General features: G+C 43.3%; 1 protein-coding gene across 1 annotated transcript in view; it reads left to right on the forward strand.

Moving 5' to 3' along the window:
• The window catches only part of DNAH9 (dynein, axonemal, heavy chain 9), a 556,281-nt gene that overhangs the window by 146,886 nt on the left and 385,408 nt on the right, over positions 1-23,987 (forward strand). Inside the window, exons 20-22 of the mRNA XM_006863433.1 lie at positions 14,284-15,154; positions 19,366-19,496; positions 22,917-23,043. Of these exons, the coding sequence (XP_006863495.1) occupies positions 14,284-15,154; positions 19,366-19,496; positions 22,917-23,043 (1,129 nt within the window). The remainder of the gene's footprint in view (positions 1-14,283; positions 15,155-19,365; positions 19,497-22,916; positions 23,044-23,987) is intronic.

The following is a 23,987-nucleotide window of genomic DNA, read 5'->3' on the forward strand; positions in this document are numbered from 1 at the left end:
TACATGGCCTCTTCACCACCTGGATCTCTGTTCCTACATTTTCCCCTTCTTTGACATTGATATTATTTTGAACTTCAGTTGACCTCCCAGATCCTTTGAATTCATTATTGTAGTTTTGTTCTGTTCTGGACTCTGCTATCCATCGTCTGAGTTTCAGGTGGTGTTGCCATGCCTGTCAATCTCTGGTTGTTGTCTATTCTTGGTTTTCAGTCCAAAGAGCTCTCTTTAGGATGGTTTGAAGTGCTGCACTGGCCTTGACAAAATCTCTTAGATTTTGTTTATCCTGGAATGTTTTGATTGCACCATCGTATTTGATTGACAGTTTTGCTGGATAGACGTTTCTTGTTTTGCAGTTTTTTTGTTTTTTGTTTTCTTTGACGGTTTTGTATATGTCTCCCCATTGCCTTCTCGCCTGCATGGTTTCTGCTGAGAAGTCAGAGCTTAATCTGATTTGCTTGCCCTTTGTAAGTAACAGTTCTCTTTTCCCTGGCTGCTTTTAGGATTCTCTCCTTGTCTTTGATTGGAGAGCTTGATTATTATATCACTTGATGATTTTCTTTTAGGGTCTATCCTTCCTGGGGTACGTTCGACTTCTTGAATGTTTATCTTCTCATATTTCAAGATGTTAGGGAACTTTTGTTCCAGAAGCTCTTCAATTTTTTTCTCTGTGGATTTCTCTGATTCTTCCTGTTCTGGAATGCCAATAATTCTTAAGTTGTTCCTCTTCATGTTATCCAACATGAATCTTAGACTCTCTTCAGATTTTTTTTTTTTTATCCTTTTTTCTGCTTACTCTTCTATCTTAGCAGTATTGAGAGATTTGCCTTCCAGCTCACTGGTTCTGGCTTCCATCTCTTCAATTGTGCTCCTTTGCCCTTTCAGTGTATTACCTATTCCCAATCTTTTATTGTTAATCATCTAGACCTCTTTTTGAGGGTTTTGAATTGTTTCCAATGCTGTATCAATCTTGTTAGATTGCTCTTGTAGCACTTTCCTGATTTCTTCCTTGTTTTCCTCCACCCCTTTTTGAAACATTTGAATTTGTCTTCATATCATTCTTCTGAATTCCTTCTTGGGCAAATACAAAACCTGGTCTTCTTCTAGAAAGTTTTTGTCTATCTCCAGCTCATTTGTCTCGGCTACTCTTTACTGTTTTGTACATGTTCTGATATCTTTTGTTGTTTGACATTTCTAGTAGTTGTGTAGAATTTTAATGCTTAATTGGATGTTTGTTGCTGTGTTATTAAGCTTACTGGATGTCTCCTGGTGGATATGATCAGGATATAGGCTTTCCTTTTCTTGTGTAATGCTTATCAGCTGTTATTGGCTCATCTCTAACGGTGGAATATTATGGAGTATGCTTGTAGCTTGGCTATATGGCCATGATTGTTGTCTCTTCCTGGGTAATAATGTAGGGAGAAAAAGCTCCCAACTTCAGCAAAAATGAGTGATCAAAAAGACCAAAAGCAGAAGCAATAAAAACACAGAGACAAAAACTACCACTTTGAAACAAAAATAAAACTGTGGCCGACTGGCCAGTCACCTTACTACACAGGCTGTGTGTGTGCACCATAGAAGCCTCCAACAGTGGGTGGGGGTGTCCGCTCACTCAGCCCCATCCTCTAGTCACCACCATATAGGTGCATAGATAGATATTGAGAAGTTAATGGGAGAAAGATTGTCTACTATTTTGTCTCTGAAGGTCAGTTAGGTATCTGCATGTGCACAGCATGATTCTTGAAATAGTTGTATCCTTTTATGTTGGGGTTTTACAGATTGTTCATATGGTTTGTCTGTCAGGCCTGACAGGCCTGCTTTTTTCTTGCTGGATATGCCAGAGTAAAGGATCCCACACAAGTTAATTTTAAGGCTGTGACCCAGAGGCTGACGTCATAAACAGCAGCCAAAAATTTGCACTTGGGTCTGATAGGGTTCTTTCTTTCTGTGTCATGAGAAAAACTGTGGGCGCAACACTGGCCTTTTTTGGGGGCATCTGCACCCACCCGCCTGAAGGCATCTGGGCTGGGCAAGAAGGTGTAACAGGGAAAAGCAGGAAAAAATGTGTGGCATCTCCACGCACCTCCTTATACAAACGTCACTGCACCACTTTAAACGCCAGTTCCCTGTGCCAGTCTGGCTGTAGCCCCGCCCTCTGAACTCTGCCCAGGCGAGGTGGTTGCAGAGGGAGTCCCGTGTCTTGAGTGATTCCTATATCTCAGTATTTTCGTTTATACCTTGATTTTTCCACTGGTGTGTGCAGAAAACTAACACCCTGCACCTTATGCTAGATCCAGAACTCTGGGGCTGTTCTGTGAAAGCAGCTTCTCTGGGTTGTCATTCCCTCCCCCATGGAGCTTGTCCTACTGACTCAGCCACCACTAGAACCAGAAGTCCTCTGGATATCTTACTTAGAGGCTCCCTCCTTTGGTAGACATGTCTTCTGTGGGTCTGCTTCTAGTCCACTGCTCAGCATCAGGGATTCCAACCAGAAGGACAAGCTAGTTTTAATGGTCAGTGTGTGCCCAATCTCAGAGAAAACCTGGTACAAAGACAGTGCCTGTTTGTCAATGCTTGAGCTGAAGTAGGTATCCTCAACTCCCTCCAATAAAGGCTTTGTTTTCTGCTTCTTAGAGTTGAGCTTTCTGCTGAGTCTTCTCTGTATTTCGGTCTAGATTGAACTAGAAGTCATCAATCTGGAAAATGTCTCTATGACAGGAGTAAGGAATCATTTCTTTTTCAAGGGTTGTTATTGTTGTGAAGTGCTGTCAAGTCGATTCTGACCCATAGCCACCCTGTATAGGATTTCCAAGGAGCAGCTGGTGAGCCTGAACCACATACTTTGCAGTTCAAACGACTTTGCAGTCTGACTCATTAGCCCACAGAGCCACACCAGGAGTGTTACATTACAAGATACACATGAAATCAAGCCAAATAAAAAACAAAGCAAAAATGTAACCTTACAATAGGATGAATGACTATCACATAAGTCACAATAAAACATTTTTTTAAAATGTAACCTTATAGGACAGAAATATAGCGTATTGATTAACTACATGGCCTCTGGACTCCAGCTAATTTCATGTATGTGAAAGTTAGACAGTGAATAAGGACGATTGTAGAAGAATTCATGTATGTGAGAGGAAGACCCCCAATGAGGTGGATTGGCCAAGTGGCAGCATCGATGGACTCAAGCGTGGCAACAGTAGTGAGGTTGGCCCAGGATTGGGCAGTATTTTGTTCCATTGTGCATAGGGTTGATACTGACTCAATGGCACCTAACAACAACAACAATCTTGGCGTATAGACTGGCTACATCAGATTCACTGGGGGTGACCTGGGCACCAGTATTTGTGAAACTCTCAAGTGATTCCAATGTTAAGACAAGGTTTGAGAACCACTGCCCTAAACCACTGCAGTAACTAGCATCTGTTCAAGCAATCTATCCAGGATAAGTAACTGCAAATGCATTATCCCCTTAGAATAGTCACCTTAGTTAGGAGCTATGGTCTGGTTCCAGAGAAAAAATTCTATTGCTCTAAAAATTTGTGAATCTCCTTTTTGAGGATCTATTCTAAGAGAATGAGGCATAGTCTCTTGACTCTTTTGGGCATGCAATTGAACCCTTTACTTTGGACATTGGTCAATCAGAGCTAAGGCTGATGATGGAGGTAGATTGTCAAGCTGGGCAATATTATCATTGTTTTAACAACAACTACACCAAAGACAAAGGAAAACCAGTGCCATCCGAGCTGATTTGGACTAATAGTGATACCATGAGTGTCCAAGTAGAAATGTGCTCCCAAGGGTTTTCAATGACTGTTACTTTGAGGAAATAGATCATCATCTGTTTCTTTCAAGATGTCTCTCTAGGTGGATTGGAACTGCCAACTTTTTTTGATTAAAGTTGAGCACTTACCTATTTGTGCCAGCCAGAGCAACTATAAATACAATAACATGAATAGTTTTACATCCCTTGTCTCTTAAGGAAATTTCAAAAGAGAATTACTTATAGGTTTGGAGAAATATCTTCCCAAAGAAACTTCTGAGGCAGCTTCAAATAAGACAGCTCTCTGTTGCTGATACTTGTTTGTGTAGCTGTAAGAAATCTGGTATCATTCCTCCTTAGTACATTGTGTGTATGTTTTGATAAACTTTTTTTTTTTTTTAAAGATAGCTGTATTAATTTTTCTTTCTTAGCATTTGATATCTGCTGGCAGTGGAGATATTGCTACCCTTAAGAGGGTTTTCCAAATTCACATCTGTTAATTTGACATGCAAATGAATGCTTTGAAAAATAAGTGCTCACAGCAGTGCGGAGAACCAAACGTGACTGTAATTTTCGGGTATTTCTCTTCTTATCAATAAAACCATCAGGCCTGGAGCAGAATTCTGGACTTATTGCTGAAGGATATTGAGTGGGTATCAGCTCCTGCGTTTGGTTTATTTTCTTACTTTGGCATATGTGAATGTGTGGGTTTCAAATTCCTAGGTGCTATATGTGGCAAATGAATTTAATCCTAGTTCTTTTACTTTTAGATGACTTAGGAATTTCTAAAATACAAACCCTAGTACAACCCTGTGTGAATTCACATTTCTGTTCCTGGTTAGATGGGGACATTTACACTGATGAAACTTAGCTTACAATGATCCTGTCTTTGAGGAGGAAAAATGAAGTGAATCTTCTTAGGTCCTTGCTGTCTGATCGTTCCAGGTAAAACCAGGTTGCTTGGATTTTCTTCATGCCCAAGGCACGCTTTAGTTCATCCTTTAATTCTTTAGTCTTGTGTTGCTATTAAGTGCCATAGAGTCGGTTCCAACTCATAGCAACCCTGTATAGAGTTTCCAAGGAGAGGCTGTTGGGTTTGAACTGCTTACACTATGGTTAGTAGTCCAGAGGTGCTCCTACAGCGCCATTCCTAGTACAGTGTATTTGTAGTTGAAGATCTCACACATCACAGTAATTGGCTCAACCACCATACTCAGACTCGGGACTTTCTGCAGCTCATAGCAATGTTGACTGATTCTCCCTACTTGAATGATAAGAATGCTTCATGCTCCTGGTGGCCTTCTCTGACCTTGAGAACAGCCTTCCTGACCTTGGCCAATGATTCCTTGATACATAATCTTCTTCTCCACACCAAAACTAAAACAATCCACACAAATTTCTTAGTCAAATCAACTGATGATCCCTGTACACTTCATTCCAAGGGAGACCTGTAGAATTCGGAGATAACAATAGGAGATTTTGAAGTGCCGAGGGAGCATTGGAAAGAGACCCTCCCATTGCATGCTGTCATACATGCAACTGTTGTTGTTGGTATGTGCCGTGGAGTCAGTTCTGACTCATAGCAACCCTGTACAGGGTTTCCGAGGCTGTAAATCTTTATGGGAGCAGAAAGCCTCATCTTTCTCCTGCGGAACAGCTGGTAGTTTCGAACTGCTGACTGTAAGATTAGCAGCCTTTTCGTAACCACTAAGCTACCAGAGCTCCTTATGCAACTAGAGGACACAAAATTTCCCATGGTACCAATACAGCAGGTGTGAGAGAAGAAAGCCTTCTTTCCTTCTTGGATGTTGTCTGTTGTCTCTTCCAGAAGACAGAGAAAAAAACAGAATTTGTCCTTCAACACCCCAGGATGTATCAATATCCTAAGATGTAACATTAATTCAGGTTGACCCTATTCTACTGGTTAATTTGACTCATTCACATAATTTTAGCTTCCGTGGAGTACAGGAGATAGTGGTCTTAGCAGAAAAGTCAACCCACAATGCTACAGGTGCTAGGATTGTGGGATGATACACATTCCTGGATCTCAAGGACTTAGAACCTCAGGGACAATTTTTCAAATGAGCAGTAAGACATCTGCATTGGGAGCTGTCTCTAACCCCTACTGGGGAGGCAGTTACACCTCCTGTAGAAGGTAGTGCTTGAACCAATGGGCAAATAAGAGTCAACAATTAGGGAAAAGGAGAGTTGGAAGCAAAGATGTTCCAGGCAAAGGAAGTAGTATTTACAAAGGCACAGAAAGATGGAAAAGTAAGAATGAACCAAAGGCATACACATGTATGTGGCTGGGATTCAAGAATGGGCATGGAGAGAGATCCACAGACAGGTTTTGAGTGTCCTTGCGTCTGAACTTGATCACAATGACCATGATCAACCACCGAGCAATCTGAGCCTGGGAATGTTGGTGGTGGTTGTGCCATTGAGTCGGTACCAACTCATAGTGACCTTATGCACAACAGAACGAATCACTGTCTAGTCCTGGGCCAACCTCACAATATTTGTCATGCTTGAGCTCATTGATGCTGCCACATTGCCAATCCATCTGGCTGGGGGTCTTCCTCTTTTTCTCTGACCCTCCACCTTACCAAACATGATATTCATCTCCAGCGACTGGTCCCTCCTGACAATATGTCCAATGTATGAGAGACGAAATCTGGCCATCCTGGTCTCCAAGGAGCACTCTGGCTGCACTTCTTCCAACACAGATCTGTTGATTCTTTTGGCAGCCCATGGCACTTTCAATATTCTCCTCCAACATCATAACTCAAAATCATCAATTCTTCTACGGTCTTCATTATTCACTGACCAACTTTCGCATGCATATGAGGTTATTGAAAATACCATGGCTTGGGTCAGGAGCACCTTAGCCCTCAAGCTGACATCTTTGCTCTTCAATACTTTAAAAAGGTCTTGTGCAGTGGATTTGTCTAATGCAATATGTCATTTGATTTCTTGACTACTGCTTCCATGAGTGTTGATAGTTGATCCAAGAATGAAGTCCTTGACAGCTTCAATCATTTCTCCATTGATAAGAATGTTGTGTATTGGTCCAGTGGAACATAGTGTGATAGAAATATAGTTTCTCATAACTGAGGACAGTAGAATGGAGTGAAACAGACTTAAAAGTAGGTGCTCAATTCAGGAGCCCCAGTAGGAAGTAGTGAGGCCTGAACTGAAGCAGTAACCATGAAAACAAAGAAGAATGGATATGAGAGAGACTTAGAAGGGAGATCAGCAGGACTGAGTGAATAAGGAAGATGAAGGAGGAGGAGTTGTTTTTGTTAGCTGCCATCCAATTGCTCTTGACTCATGGCAATTCCCTTGATGATGAAATAAAATGCTACCCAGTCCTGCATCAACCCCATGACCAATTGTGGATTATTGTTGTTGTTAGATGCCATCGAGTCAGTACCAACTCATAGCAACCCTACACGCAACAGAACAAAACACTGCCCAGACCCGCACCAACCTCACAATCGTTGCTACACTTGAGCTGCTGCCACTGTGCCAGTTCATCTTGTTGGGAGTTTCCCTTTTTTTCCCTGACCCTCCACTGTACCCAGCATGATGTCATTCTCCAGGGACTGGTCCCTCCTGACCACATGTCTGAAGTATGAGAGACAAAGACTGGCCATCCTGATTTGTAAGAGCATTCTGGCTGTACTTCCTCCAACACAGATGTGTTTGTTCTTTTGGCAGTCCGTGGTGCTTTTAATATTCTCCTCCCTTGGACTGTTGTGATTTATAAATTTTTCATTGGCTGGTTTTTGGGAATAGATTTCCAGACCTTTCTTTCTACCCTTCCTTAGCCTGGAAATTCCACTAAAATCTTTTCAGCATCGTAGCAACCCTGAAGTCACCACTGACAAATGGGTAGTGGCTGAGCATGAAATGCATTGGTGAGACTTGAACCCAGGTCTCCCTCATGGTGAGTAAACATTTGCCACTGAAACATCAATATCTCTATGAAGGAGGAGGAGAGCTTAGGATAATTCCCCATCTTTAGTTTGGACAAGCAGGTGGAAGTTGTTACTGTTCAATTGTTCACTGAAATGGGGCCAAACAATGTGCAGGACTGGGTGTGAGGGGGAAACAAAAGTTCGAGGTTAGACACATTAAGTTTTATAATACCTGTGGAACATCAAATGAAGGTGTGTCATTGTTGATTATGTATACAGGTATGCACTGAGGTTAACATTTACAATGGCTAGTCCTGTTGTGGCACTCTAGGATAGGCACTGGACTACTAAACCACAAGTTCAGTGATTCAAATCCACCAGCTGCTCCTCGGAAACCCTATACAGGGTCGCTATGAGTCAGAACCAATTCGACGGCAATTAACAATAAAAGCTTCCAGAGTATCAACTTAAGTCACTTACTCCTCTGTGTTCACATCTAAGTTAGATCTGAACCAATCATCTCCCCAAGATCACTATGAACACCATATTTCCATTGCTGTTCATTATAGTTTTATTCACCCAGACACCGGGCATTTCTCTTTTAAATTAAAATACTTTTACAATATTATTTAAGTTCCAAAGACATGGAGCACCCTTTTTTTCCTAGTAACTGTCTTCTTCTTATACTGTTTTGTTCCCTCGGGGTTTGGAGAACTGCCTCTATTTTATTAGACGCATTAATCAGACCTATGAATATCCTGACAATTTGCAGTAGAGTTTTTCAGTGGTAAGAGGATTACCTGCCCTCATGTCTAGAGGTCCCTATCATTCCTTTGGCCAAATGTGCCCAGCTAAGGATATGATTCCACAAATGTAAACTATAAAAAGAAATTATGCCACTAGTAGATGAAGTTTGGAAGGGGTTTGATAAATGACCACTTCTTACAAATATTTGAGGAACAAATATTGATTTAGGGGTGCTCATATGTGCTAAGGAAAGAATGGTTAGCAAGATCATTTATTATCTTCTGCGTACACTTGAAATCTTCCAATAGCTCATAACTTACTTAATAACTTATCGTTAAGAAATTAAGCAGAATGTGAGCTTTAGAATTTGTCTGAATTTTGGAGATTTTGTACTAACACCAAGAAGCTAACTTCACTATAGTCAGGATACAATTAGCCTTTGGATCCAAAAAAGTTAGTGGAAGGATCATTTCTTCTTGGTGATTTTCTTTGCTGGGCCACTGGCCAAGAGTACAGAATATTTCTCTACAACCTGTGCCTTTTTCCACTGCTTCTTATAGGATGTAGGACCCTTTTCAACTCTGAGAACTCAAATTTTGTGTTCTTTTCTGAAGAACAGGAAGTCTCTGGGTTATGCACGTCCAATGTACGGACAACTCGTACTTGTCCTTTCATGTTCTATAAATTTGCCCTCACTTTGAAATGATTGAGCCAACATCTATTTTGAAACAAAGTCTTCCTCATAGTCACCTTCACTTGCTGCACATGAACTTTTCAAATGACTGAAAATATCTTTGAGTCTTTTCTGGCACTAAAGTAAAGCTAAGTAAGAGCCGTATACACCTGTTTACAGCCTACCTACAAATTTGACGTAAAGACACACCTAGGAGCCAATCTCATTTTGTAACCTGGGATCTGTGTATATTTGGAATCTGAAGAACAGTACAGTTGTGTCAATTAACATTCATGTGGTCAATGTCCAACTCATATGTATCTATGGTACCTTGAGGTTTTGTTTTGTTTTGTTTCTCTTTTAAAGGAAAGCAGGCCTCCTTTTATTTATTATTTTTGCTTTGTTTTTAAAAAGTGTGCATGTTTAACAGAGCAACTTGGTTTTCCATTGACTCGTTCATACACGTTTTGTTTCGTAGCAGTGATTACAGTCCCTGCAATGTACCAGCGTTCTTCCCACCTCCTCCCTGCAATGTACCAACGTTCTTCCCACCTCCTCCCTGCAATGTACCAGCGTTCTTCCCACCTCCTCCCTGTTGTCTCTTCTCTCATTTCTGTTCATCCTCTTTCCTATTCCGCCCTGACTTCTGAGCTGTGTCCTTGGACAAAGGCTGCTCATTTGATCTCCTATGGTTGATTGTTGTAAGAAATGTGTACCTGTTATTGTTACTGTTCATCTTATAGGCCTGTCTGTCATTTGGGTAGAAGTCCAGCCATGGGGCTGATTTTCATTCCAGGGTGATGAAGTGCCATAGTCCGTTAACATTCAGAGGGTTTCAGCACTCTCTGGTGGATCCATAAGTCTGGCCATTTCTATTATTACTGATCCTTACATACCCTATACAGGGTCACTATGATTCAGAGCTGGCATGACGGCCCTAAACAACAACAGTGGTTTTGGAAACAATGCATTAAGTGTAGGGCTGCTAATCGCTAGTTCAAACCTACCAGCTGCTTCAAGGGAGCAAGGTGATACTTTCTCCTCCTGTAAAGATTTACAGTCTCAGAAATGCCATACAAGTTTGCTATGAGTTGAAACCAACTAGATGGTATACAATCCTCCCCCTCCTCCCCATGCACTCCCCCTTTCCCCAATCACCACCACCAATGATTTTGTGGAGTCCTGGTGTGATGCTCTAGAAAAAGCAGTGGACTCATGGGGTAAGCCAGAGAAAGGTTGGTGGTTCAAACCCACCAGCTGCTCCTCAGAAACCCTATATATAGGGTTGTTATGACTTAGAATTAACTCCATGGCACTTAACAACAACAAAATGGATCTTCAAAGATCCCAAACCCAGACGTTTGCAGCACTGGACCAAGGCTGGTGTCTCAGTAGGTGAAGCAGAGGACCTGGCTCTGAGTGGGGTCTCTTGGGCGTTGTCCATTGGGCTGGTGGTAGTGGGGGCTGCTGGGACTTGGCTGCTCCTGCTGCTGAGGTGGCTTGGACAGCGGGTGAGGCTGGGGCATGCTCCACTTCCGCCTGTCCCAACCCTGTGCTCTCTGCGGCCACTGTTGCCCACACCTGTTTCTCTGGCTTACACCAGCAGTCCAGCAGCCTCAGCAGAGGATAAGAGCAACCAAATATGGGTTTCTAGAAAGGTTTTAATACAGTGTTCGCACAGCATGGAAATAACTTTTTTTCACAGAACATATCTTGGATGTTAAGCAACACATGCCTGCCTGTCAATGCAACTAATGCGTCGTCCCATTCTTTTAAGATATGCATCTACAACCATAGTACATGAGCCCAAATCTCTTTAGCTTAATAAGCAGGAATATCATTTGGAGTTTGAGTCAGACATAACAAGCATCCAAATTAATCTGACACTAATTGAATAGTATGCATAACTATTATTGTATTGCTTGACAATTAGGCTTAAGTGATAAGCAGTTCAGGTAAAAAACTTTAATTAGGGTTACTTCCCATCCATTGAAGGAGCTATGGTAGCATAGTGGTTACAAGTCAGGCTGCTAACCTCCCCGTCGGCAGTTTGAAACTGACAGGCATTCCTCAGGAGAAAGATGAGGCTTTCTGCTCCCATAAAGATTTCCAGCCTTGGAAACCCTGTGCAGGGTCGGAACTGACTCCACGGCACACCACCACCACCACCACCACCACCCATCCATTGAGGAAAATATTTCTGAAGACAAGTGATAGAAGGAGCAATTCAAGAAAAGGAATGTGACACACTGACACAAGCATACGCACACACACTGGTGGTGGTGGTGGTTATGAGCTGCGGAGTCGGTTCCAACTCACAGCGACCCTGTACAGGGTTTCTGAGGCTGTAAATCTTTACGGGAGCAGAAAGCCTCATCTTTCTCCCGCGGAACAGCTGGTAGTTTCGAACTGCTGACCTTTAAGGTTCACAGCCCGATTCATAACCACTACGCTACCACAGCTCCTGGGTAGGAGGAACTGGCCAGTTGCCCTCCTTACCCATTTTCTCTTAATATTCTAGTTGACATTGAATCCCAGGTTCTTTATTATGATTTTAGAGGAATGTGCTGGTCTCCCTTAATCAGTGTCTCCAAATCTAATCCTACCAGTTTCTTCTCCACAGAAATAAGGACTTGTTGATGGGGAGAGGAGACTAGGAGAGGAAATGAGAAGGTCCTTGGACACTTGGGGTTGGTTCAGGTATTTGAAGAAAGCTCATGCAAGTGCCTCCCTCTACTATGTCAAGAGCACCTGAATAGCTCGGTCAGTAGAGCGTCAGGCTTTTAATCTGAGGGTTAAGAGTTCAAGCCCCTGTTTGGGCACTTGTGATTTTGGAAGTCTGATGTGGTGCTATAGGATAAGCACTGAACTGCGGATCACAAGGTTAGTGGTTCAAACCCATCCGGTGCTCCTTGGAAACCCTATACAGGTTTGCTATGAGTCGGAACTGACTTGATGGCACTTCACACCAACAACAAGCATGGTAAGATAAGTTAATGTTGAAGAGGATCAGTTGTGAGTTGCCTTAGAGTCAGGTCCAATTCATGACGACCTCATGCTACCTGGTCCTGCACCATCTTCCTGATTGTTGGAATGTTTGAGTCCATTGTTTGGGCCACTGTGCCAATCCATGTCACCAAGGGCCTCCCCTGCCTTTCCCAACGCTCCCTTCTACCAACCACGATGTGATCTTCTAGCGATTGGTCTTTCCTGGTGATGTGTCAAAGTGAACTGAAGAACCATCAAGGGAGAAGAGCGGAGAGCGGGACCCTACCCAGAGAAGCAGTGATGCCTGAGATGGAGGCAGAGATGATGACGTGGAGTGATGGAGCAGCTGGGGACTTTAGATGCAGAGAGGGAGAGGGGCTGTGTGCTGAAGACCGGGGGGGCGGAGGTAGTGTAGGGGGCAGGCTTGCAGGGAATACCCTTTGGATAGTTGATGATGCATGGAGGGGATTGTAACCATGACAATGATACGATATATGATAGATTGAATGTAAAACTAATGTTCTCCCATGTAAACTATCACATAATTCACAATAAACCACTAAAATAAATAAGTAAATAAGTGAGCTGAGGCCTCACCGTCCTCACTGCTAAGGAGTAGCGTACTTCATCTAAGACGAGTTTGTTCATTCTTCTGACTATCCACGGAGCAGTCTGGAAATTGCTGTGCGCATGAGCACTGGAGGGAGGATGCTGTGGCTCCAGTAATGAGACTGCGCAGCTAGATAGAGTGCTTATAGGAGTTCAGAATGGAACAAGAGGATACCTCCAGGATGCCGGAGGAAGAAGGCCAGAGAAGTGTAAAAGTTCATGGAGGACAAGAGATCAGAGACAGCATGGCTGAGGGACTTAATACTGGACCTAACGAGGAAAAAACGAATAAAAATGATAGACTGTAACTGTTTGGGGGCCTGGGTAAAGGCTTTACATTCTATCTTTATAATCCCTGTTGTTGTTGTTACGTGCTGTTGAGTTGGTTGTGTATATGGTTTCCGAGGAACGGTTGGTAAAGTTGAACCACCAAACTTGTGCTTCAAACAACTATGCAGTCCAGTGTGTTAGCCCTCAGGCGGCACACCAGGACTCACTTTATAACCCCTAGCACAGGTTAACTTGACTTTGACTGCACATTGGATTTGCCTGGGCATCTTTGAAAATACTCTTGCCTGGGTCTACGGCTTCAAACTGGTTCTTCCTTATCTACTCATGGCTTATGAAGCAAAAGTTGAATGGATCTAGAATTGTAAAATGTGGGTGTACCAGATGGATAACTGAAGAGGAAAAAGTATGGGTCAATGCCCTTTGGAAACGAGTAGGTGTGTTGTATAGCAACCAAATCCCTTGATCAGCAGAATCAGGAACAATGGTGCCCTACTCAAAGATGAATAGGGCCTCTTTGAATGCATGTTGCTCTCCATAGTCCTGACAAGGATCCGATTTCCTGTGTCAGACTCCTGAAAGGGCTCAATCACTGGGCCTGGCTTGAGTCTCCCATCCCAGAGCTCAAACCCATCATGCTTTTCCATTCCAGTTAGAGCTTTACTTCACACAGGTTTTAGAAATTCAAGTCTGTTCTGACTTCACCGCATCAACCATGAGTGAACCAGTTGGAGCCCAAAATGATCATTTAATTGGTGTTGGGAGCAGGCTGGGCAGGGAGAGTGCTTGAAACTTCCAAGTGATTCTGCTATGCCACTAAAACTGAAGACCACTGCCTTAGGGGAGCAATGGCAAAGCATGCCAGGATTTGACCTCTAAGCACCACCAGCTCTCTCACATAAAGCTGCCTACACCCTGGCAGGATCTTAGTGCTCTTTGGTGCCGAGTGGTCTGTGGAAGCCAGCAGCTAACTTCGAGAATCTAAGGTAGTTGGAATCAAGAGGTTTTCCCCCTCCTCTGCCTGACGGGGGGTTTGGGGAGTGGGAGAGAATATCATTATCTTCTCAGATGTGCAAACACGGTTCCGAGCAGAATGTTCCTCTTGAATGGGCTGCCCTCTGATTTCGTTGTGTGCACCTCATCCCTGAACATCTTTTCTTCTCAGGATGAGATACTTCGGATGAAGTCATTGGTTTGGCTGGAAAGGTTTGAGCTGGTGTTACTTTGGTGACCCTAGGAAGCATATCCCCATGTGTTCCATACTTACGAAGGGAACATTTTGTGTCTTCCAGATTTGACAGCCCTGACCCTCACCAAGTGTTGGATGCCAAGCACATGGAGATCTGTCAGATGGAGTCCACCATGGCCTCCATCTCTGAGTCTGCTGCTTTGTTTGAAGTCAACGTCCCAGACTACAAGCATCTGCGACAATGCAGGAAGGAGGCCTGTCAGCTGAAGGAGCTCTGGGATACCATAGGAATGGTGAGCTCCAGCATCCACGCCTGGGAGACCACCAAGTGGAGGGACATCAACGTGGAGGCCATGGACCTCGAATGCAAACAGTTCACCAGGCATATCCGGAACCTCGACAAGGAGGTCAGGGCCTGGGACGCATTCACAGGCCTGGAAAACACTGTGTTGAATACCCTGTCCTCACTGAGGGCAGTGGCGGAACTGCAGAATCCAGCCATCCGGGAGCGACACTGGAGGCAGCTGATGCAGGCCACTGGTGTGAGCTTCACCATGGATGGAGACACCACCCTGGCTCACTTCCTGCAGCTCCAACTGCAGCACTTTGAGGATGAGGTCCGGGGCATTGTGGACAGAGCTGTGAAAGAGATGGGCATGGAGAAAACCCTGAAGGAACTTCAGACCACCTGGGCTGGCATGGAATTCCACTATGAGCCCCACCCAAGGACCCACGTCCCCCTGTGGCGGTCTGACGAGGACCTCATTGAGATTCTGGAGGACAACCAGGTCCAGCTGCAGAACTTGATGATGTCGAAGTACATTGCTTTCTTCCTGGAGGAAGTGTCAGGCTGGCAGAAGAAGCTCTCCTCGGCTGACGCTGTCATCTCAATTTGGTTTGAGGTGCAACGCACGTGGTCTCACCTGGAGAGCATATTCATTGGGTCTGAAGATATCCGGGCTCAGCTACCCCAGGTACCTGCTGAGGACATCTTGCGCTCTCCCTGTTTCCTTACCCAGATCAAGGGACAATCATCTACTGCTTGCATTCTCTTTTCTTCTTCTCTTCCTTGGCATTACACAGATGTTGATACTGCAAGCCACCAGACATCAGGCTGAGGAAGGAGAGAAGGTAGAATTGTTGTCCCCAGACGCGCAGGAAAAGGAAAGCAGAACCTATTGTTTTTTTGTTGTTTTGGTTTGGTTTATTACAAAGATTTTTAAATTTTTTTTTTAAAGATAATTGAAGTGGCAAATTCAGCTCTCATTTAACAATTTCTGTACATATGGTTATTGTCGTTGGTGTTACGTGACGTCGAGTTAGTTTCGACTCATAGCGACCCTGTATAAGGTTTCCAAGGAGTGGTTGGTGGATCTGAACTACCAGCCATGCGGTTCAAATTGACATTGCAGTCCAGTGCTTATCCTACAGCGCCACACCAGGATTCCTATACATAGTGTAGTGGATTATGAAATGGGCTGCTAACCACAAGGTCAGCAGTTCGAATCTACCAGGTGCTCCGTGGGAGAAAGATGACACTTTCTGCTTCCGTAAACATTTACAGCCTCAGAAACCCTATACAGAGTCGCTATGAGTTGGAATTGACTAAATAGTCATAGGTTTTTGGTTTATACACACATTACTGTGACATTGTGTATACTTTTCACAACATGTTAGCGTTCACATTTCTCGCATTCTGGTTGTTCTTTTTCTATTAATCTAGCTTCCTGTCCCCTCTATCTTCTCATCTTTGGTCTAGGTTAAAGTCTCATTTAGATGATTGTTTAGAGCAGGGATGGGGAACTTTTTTTTCTGCCAAAACTCATAACATCATTTGTGGACCCTACAAAATTATCAACTTAAAATTTAGTCTGTTATATTTGCCCAAATATTCAATCAATACACCCCTAACATGATGGCTGGAACTGCGGTTGCCCTGGCAGAGCCAGACCAAATGATTTCGTGGGCCTTATAGGACCTGTGGGCTGGACGTTCCCCACCCCTGGCTTGAAGGAACACAATACTTGCAGGTGATAGATGGCCTCTAGGAATGCTTTGAGTTTCAAGTTTAAAGGATATATCAAGGGGTCCTCTAGTTTCTACCAGTCCAGTAAACCTGGACTTTTTATTTATTTGTTTATTTTTTAGGGAGTAGTGTTTTGTTTCATTGTTTTCCCCATTCTATCTGGGACTGCCTGTTGTTTCCCTGGTCAGAAGAGCTGGTCGTGGTAGCTGGGCATCATCCACTTCCACTGGTGTTTGCATAGGTGAGGCTGTGGTTCATAAAGACTGTTAGTCCTGTGGAGTCCTATGTGGTGCTGTAGAATCAACACTGGACTGCTAACCTCAGGTTGGTGGTTCAAATCCACCAACCGCTCCTTATAAAGGGTTGCTATGAGTCAGAACTGATTCAATGGCACTGAAAAACAAAAATGACGGCATTAGTCCTCTGGACGTCTTCCTTCATTGAGTCTTCTTTCTCCTTTGCTGCAGACACATAGAGAACAATAGTTGTATCATAGATGGCCATTCGGCACCCTTTAGGACCCTCACTGCTGCTGACCACTCTAGTATGTAGAATATCATCTTCCTGAGGTGTTATGCCAATTGACTGAGCTGCACTTTGAGGACCCTGGTTTTATTTTACTCGGTAAGAAAAGGAAATCAAAAATACTAACTGCTGCAGTTTAAGATGAGCTGCTTTTGAATCGCTTTGCAGATAAGTAAGATGCAGGTATTAATTGAAAGTAAAGACTGTTTCCAGTCCTGATCATCAGTACACTTCTAAAATTCTTTTAGCAGTCCACTAAATACCAATCCTCAGCTAAATAGTAAAGGATGAATTTCTCTAAAATATCACACTTTTCGTTATCACCTTCCCTGTGGTCGATTGCTCCTTCTGATTTGTCCTAATTAATGCACCATTCACTTCTCTTCTCTTGTTGGTAAGTGCCATCAAGTCAATTCTGACTTACAGTGACCCTGTCCAGGGTTGCCAAGGAGCAGCTGGTGGGCTTGAACTATCAGCCTTGGGGTTCACAGTCCTCTGCTAATCCTACAGTGCCACACCAGGAGTCTTCTTTTCCCTTAGTGGACTCCAATTCATTCATTGTTTTGTTGTTGTTGTTGTTGTTAATTCTCTTTGTATCCTCTCAACAAGTAAGTTCTTAGCTCCCAAACCACATTTGATTCCAAAATGTCATATGCTGCCCAGGCGCTGCTTAGAACTTGAAGCACATGCCCTCAAAACATTACGTTTACCCGTTCACCCCACAAAAGCATGTTTACTGCACTCGTGTACAGATGAAAGGTTGTATATTTGCAATGAAAAAGGACCGAAAACAACCATTACAGTGATAGTAATTATGTCAAATTGAATAAGCTAGATTTTACTTATCTTAACAGCTAGTGCTTGAAAAGGAACAGGTTTAGTTAGAAGGGGATGAGGACGTGGGTGGAGACTTTTAGAGAGGGGAAGGAAGACTTTTACAAACTTTCAATTCAACATAATTAAGAACTGACTCCATTAGTTTCTAACCAGTGCCACAGGTTTGTGTGTGAAACACGTAAATATATTGATTTTCTTTGTACTAACACTATGATAATAGAGACAATTTGGGAGCATAATAAAATCAGTCATAATCATACACCCCAACAGTTACTATTTTCATTCATTATGAATATTTCCCAACTTTTGTTCCTGTGTATACATATTTTTGCATAATTGCTCTCAGAGTGTAATTACAATTTGCTGTTCAACTCTTTGCATTTCAGCGTGTGTGCCAGATATTTCCTATACTTGTGTAACCTTGAGGCTTTTCTTCCTCTCTAATTGGAGTAAGACATGGCACTGAGGAATCAGAGCTTTCTCTACCCCATCCTCTTGTTTTTAAATCTCCTCAGCAGAGAGTTGATGAATTTCAGAGGGCAGGAACACAGGCTGCTCCAGGCTGTGTCCAGTCTGGGCACTTCCGCTTTGGCAGTGGACCCTTGGGTACATGACTTGACTTCCTGGTGCCTTGGTTTTCTCATATGGAAACTGGGACTACTCACAGTACCTACTTCTGGGACTTAATTAAAACAGTGCACATAGTAAGTACAATTATAATTTCTATTGTTGTTGTTGTTGTTAAGTGCCGTCGAGTCGGTTCCGACCCATAGCGACCCTGTACAGGGTTTCCTAGGGTGTAAATCTTTACGGGAGTAGAAAGCCTCATCTTTCTCCCGCGGAGCGGCTGATAGTTTCGAACCGCTGACCTTAAGGTTCGCAGTCCGATTCGTAACCACTACGCTACCAGAGCTACAATAATGCCATAATCGCTTCCCCAGTGCCAGACCCTCAGCTCAAGCTCTTGGATGCTCGCTCTCTCGCCTCATCAGAACCACCACACTATGAGTGTAGTCCTCATTAATTTTGGCATTATAGGAGCACATTTACTGAGAAGAGCTTATTTTGATGACATGAACTTTGGCATACACCCTGGAGAAGCGTTGAATCCGCTGTCTACCTACGAGAATCATGTGTTCTTAAGCCAGGGATTTTCAAAGTGTGATAGAGGGGCACCTGGGAGTCCCTGAAACCTGTTCAGGTCATCCATGCAGTCAGAACCATTTCCAGTATAACTTTAAAAATGTTCTTCACTTTTGAAATCTCACTCCCTCGTGAGTATACAGTGGAGTTTTTCAAAGGATACATGAAGCTTGATAACCCCATGGATTGAATGTGGGCTCAGATATAAGAATCTGGTTGCATTTTATTACCTCTGACCTTAAAAAGATTTGCCAAAAAGGTGACAAAATGATACTCATTTTTCATTAGCTTGTTTTACTTTGAAAAACAGTTATTTTAGATAAAATATGTTACTTATGTTAATACTTAATGGGTTTATTATTGTTCCTTTTAAATGAATTAACAATTTTTTTTTCTTTCTCACTTTTAATCTTGGATAGAAAAAACAGCTATGGTTATATGGGAATTCTCAATCATGTTTAAAAGTATAAAAGGGTTGTGGAGCCAAATTGTGTAAGAGCTGCTATTTCTGTCTGAGGGTCTTTTCCTGTCCACAGCTCATCTCTTTGTTGGGCAACCCAACCACAGGTTCTGCTTTTGATGGGTATTTCACATCAGGGGAGCCTTTTGGAATTGAGGGAAATGCTATTTAATTTTCCTCACTTTGATTTGTAGGATTCTAAAAGATTCGAAGGCATTGACAGTGATTTTAAAGAGTTGGCGTATGATGCTCAGAAAACTCCAAATGTCGTGGAAGCTACGAACAAGTCAGGTCTTTATGAAAAACTGGAAGATATTCAGAGCAGGTGACAACTGGTTTGCTACCCTTTGATAGTGGAGGGGGCACTTTCTTTTTCCCCCTTTTGTCTGTGACTTTATTTAATTGCCTGAGTGAGTGAGTGAGTGAGTGAGTGAGTGAGTGAGTGACTATGGGTGTCTGCATGTGTCTCTTGTATGTTTGGGTGTGTAAGGCATATATGAGGTATTAGAAAATTATTAAAAAATGCTTACAGTCATACATTGACAGGGAACTTCCAGAAATTCAAACCAAATTCAGTAGGGAACATGGAACCAGGAGGGGTATCAGTGCTGACAGTAGATGGATCTTGGCTAAAAGCAGCAGATACAAGAAAGATATTTACTTGTGTTTTTGTTTTGTTTGTTTGTTTTCCTCCTTCTTTCCTAACCCTTCTGAATGTGGTCGCTTGGTGAATGCTGCCCTTTGGATTTCAAATGGTTGATTATTTCAAGGTGTGCGTGCCTCCCTAATGTTACTGTTCCCCTTATAGACCTGTGTATGGTTTGGCTGAAAATTGAACACATGGGTAAGTTCAGTTCCAGACCTGAGGGTGACTGAGGGTCATAGTTTGGGGGTTTTACCAGTCTCTGTCTGACCAGTAAGACTGGTCTTTTTTATGATTTTGAGTATTGTTACACATCCTCCCCCCCCACTCTTCAGAACCTTCTAGTGTGACCCTTTTCAGGGCATACAAGGCAGTGGTGACCAGGCACCATCTAGTTCTTCTGGTTGTAGACACTGATGTTCACACGTGGTCCATTAGTCCAGTAGACTAATTGTTTCCATGTGTCTTCAATTTCCATCACTCTTCCTTCCTCCAGACAGCAAAGCCCAGATGGCTTAGATGGCTGCTCACAAACTTTTAAGACCCCAGTTGCTATTCACCAAAATATTGTTTTTGTTAAATGCCACCGAGTCAGTTCTAACTCATTGTGGCCCTGTACAGGGTTTCCGAGGAGTGGCTGGTGAACTCGAATCACCAGCCTTGCAGTTCAAATGGACCATGCAGTCCAGCGAATTAACCAGTCCAGCGCCACACCAGGACTCACAAAAATAGCATGTAGAACATTGTCTTTGTGGACTATGTTATGCCTGTTGATCTTGGTGTCCCCTGAGACTAAGGTCCTGCGCTCTTAGGTACAACGACTCATTCCCTCAAGATATTTAGTTGCATTGAAGAAGTTTTCGTAACTGCCCCCTTGCATGCTCCACCACAGTCATGAATCTGTTTGCAGCAAAGGTAAATACTCATATACAAATATCCTCTGTCAAACCTATATACATTAGTGGGTGTACTCCCACTTTCCCTCCTGTACCCATTCAGCCTACAAGTGTATCCATGTAGCTATCAATCAGTCCGTCACCACAATTACAGGACTGTGTATATAACAGTATTTGCTTCTATTACCTTTAATGCTTATAGTTCTCCACGTGTCTTCTCTGTTGCTGTTGTTGTTAAGTGCCATCGACTCATAGCAACTCACAGCAACCCTGCATAGGGTTTTCAAGGAGTGGCGGGTGTTGAACCACTGACCTTGAAGTTAGCAGTCCAGTGCTGATCTTACAGCGCCATACCAGTACTCCCTGGGTCTTACCTACCTGTGTTTTATTGACGATTCAAAGACATTCAGCTTTGTGGATCATAGCATGGGAAACATTAACAATTAGGAATACCAGAGCACTTCATTATGCTCATATGGAACCTGTGCATAGACCAAAAAGCAGTGAGCCATCTGAACACAGCAAGGGGCTACTGCATGGCTGGAATTCAGGAAAGATAACCTTTCATGAGACACTGATTCAGTCTGTGTGCTGAGCAAATCATTGGAGAAGCTAGGCTAAATGAAGACAATTCTTGACATCAAGATTGAAAGCATCATTCATGACCTGTGATTTGCAGATGACATAACTTTTCAGGTTGAAAGTGCAGAGGACTTGAATCACTTACGATGAGGAGCAAAGACCAAAGGCCTCCAGTAGGGATTGCACCTCAACATAAAGAAAACAAAAATCCTCACAACAGGACCAATAAGCAACAGCATGATAAAGAGAGAAAAGATGGAAGTTGTCAAGGATTTCATTTTATTTGAATCCACCCAGTCAACACCCAGAGAAACAGCAGTCAATAAATCAAATGATGTTTTGCACTGGTCATGTCTGCTGCAAAAGACCTCGTTAAACTGTTAAGAAACAAACATGTCACTTTGAGGACTAAGGTGCGCGTAACTCAAGCCAGGGTATTTTCAGTGGCCTCAGATGTATGCGTATGAATGAGGAAGATAGGCAAAGAATTGATACATTGAATTATGGTATTGCTGAATAATTTACAAAGTACCACGGACTGCCAAAATAACAAACGCATCAGTTGTGCAAGAATTGCAGCCAGAATGCTCTTTAGAAAAGAAGATGGTGAGACTTTGTCTCACTTACTTTGAACATGTTCTCAGGAAGGACCAGTCCCTGGAGAAAGACACACGCTTGGTAAAGTGGAAGGTCAGCGAAAATGAGCAAGTCCCTTAATGCTGTGGGTTTACACAGTGGTTGCAACAACAGGCTCAAACACAGCAAGATTGTGAGGATTGGGCTAGAGCAGGCGGCGCTTCATCCTGTTGTGCATAGAGTTGCTTTAAGTAAGAAACAATTTGAGGACACTCAACAACAAGCTCTGGTAGCGTAGTGGTTACGAATCAGGCTGTGAACCTTAAGGTCAGCGGTTCGAAACTACCAGCCGTTCTGCAGGAGAAAGATGAGGCTTTCTGATCCCGTAAAGATTTACACCCTCGGAAACCCTGTACAGGGTTGCTATGGGTCAAAACCGACTCAACGGCACTGAACAACAACAACAAACGCATTAGAGGTTTCTGCTAATGCGTGAACTGTGGGTGAAGCAAGTGGATACGATCTTGGCTACTAACGGAAAGGCTGGCTGTTTGAGTCCAGTAAGAGACACCTTGAAAGAAAGACTTGGTGACGTACTTCCAAAAACTACAGACATTTAAAAGGCTGCAGAACACAATTCCTACTCTGAAACAAGGAGGGTTGCAGTGAGTCTTTAGAACTGCATCCATGGCAACTGGTTAACTGGTATACTAACGTAAATATGGAATCCTGGTGTGGTGCTGTTGGTTAATGCGCTGGACTGCAAAGTCCGCTTGAACCGGGAGGCCTGAAGTTCAAGTTCACCAGCTTCTCCTCAGAAACCCTATACAGGGTCGCTATGGGTCAGAACCCGACTCGACAGCACTTAACAACAACAATAAAACTAATGTAAATGTAGCAATGAGTATGTTTGCAAATATCCATAAGTGCTTCTTGTTCAATTTCTGCCTATAGTCCATATGTTGCATATAGTTGCATTCAGGTAATATAGATGCGTCTGTGGGTCAAGGCAAACTTAATGAGGAAATTCTGTGTTCTGTGCCCTCAGATTGTGCCTGTGTGAGAAGGCCCTGGCAGAGTACCTAGATACCAAGCGGCTTGCCTTCCCTAGGTTTTACTTTCTCTCCTCATCGGATCTGTTAGACATCCTTTCCAATGGCACAGACCCGCTGCAGGTAATCTGGGCAAGTGTTTATAGAAAGTTCCAGAAGAACTGAGGAACTCCCTGAAGAAGGGAGGTTCAAGTTCCCCTTTCTGCCGCCTATTTCTAGCAATGTATATAATTCCAACCTGTGTGGTCATCATCCCAGACCTCAGAACTTGCTTTATTTCCTCCATTTCTGATGTTCAACATGCCTTCTAGCTCACCTGTGGGTTTTACTAATGTGGAACTGGAGACTCTTTGAGGATGGTAAAGTGGAAGGAGCCAACTCAACTTTTGCAAGGAACATAGTTGGCTCTTTCTAGCATCCATGCCAGTACTACTGCCTGGGGCACGATGTAAAGGCCACCACATCCACTATACAGGGGAAACTTTAAGGATAATAAGTGTGGAAGGGTGTGAAGCCTTTGCAAGGAGCACTGTTGGCTCTGCCTAGCATCCCTGACAGACCCCTAGTGTGACGCTGTAGGATCAGCAGTGGGCTGCGAACCACAAGGCTGGCAGTTCTAACCCACCAGCTGCTCTTTGGAAACGCTATACAGGGCCGCTATGAGTCGGGACCAACTCGACAACATTTAATAGCAGCAACAACAACATCCCTGATAAGAATCTCGGTAATACAGTGCTGAAGCACTTGACTGATAACCAAGAGGTCTGCAGTTCAAATCCTCCAAGCACTCCCCAGGAGAAAGATGTGGCCGTTTGGTTCTGTAAAGATTGAAAGGCTTTGAAACCCTAAAGGGCAATTCTATTCTGTCATATAGGGTCTCTATGAGTCAGATCAGTGAGAATGAGGTTTAGCATCCCTGCTACTGCTGCTGCTAATGGGGTACAAGTGTAAAGAGGGGAGCCCAATCACAGCCAGGATTTCTGCTTGGTTTGATTCTTGCTTTGGATCTTCCTTATGTGGATCCACCACACCAAAGAGGTTCCTATAGCTGAGGTGACATCTTCCAT

Source organism: Chrysochloris asiatica, unplaced genomic scaffold, assembly GCF_000296735.1.
Source record: "Chrysochloris asiatica unplaced genomic scaffold, ChrAsi1.0 scaffold00054, whole genome shotgun sequence".
Taxonomy (NCBI): Eukaryota; Metazoa; Chordata; class Mammalia; order Afrosoricida; family Chrysochloridae; genus Chrysochloris; species Chrysochloris asiatica.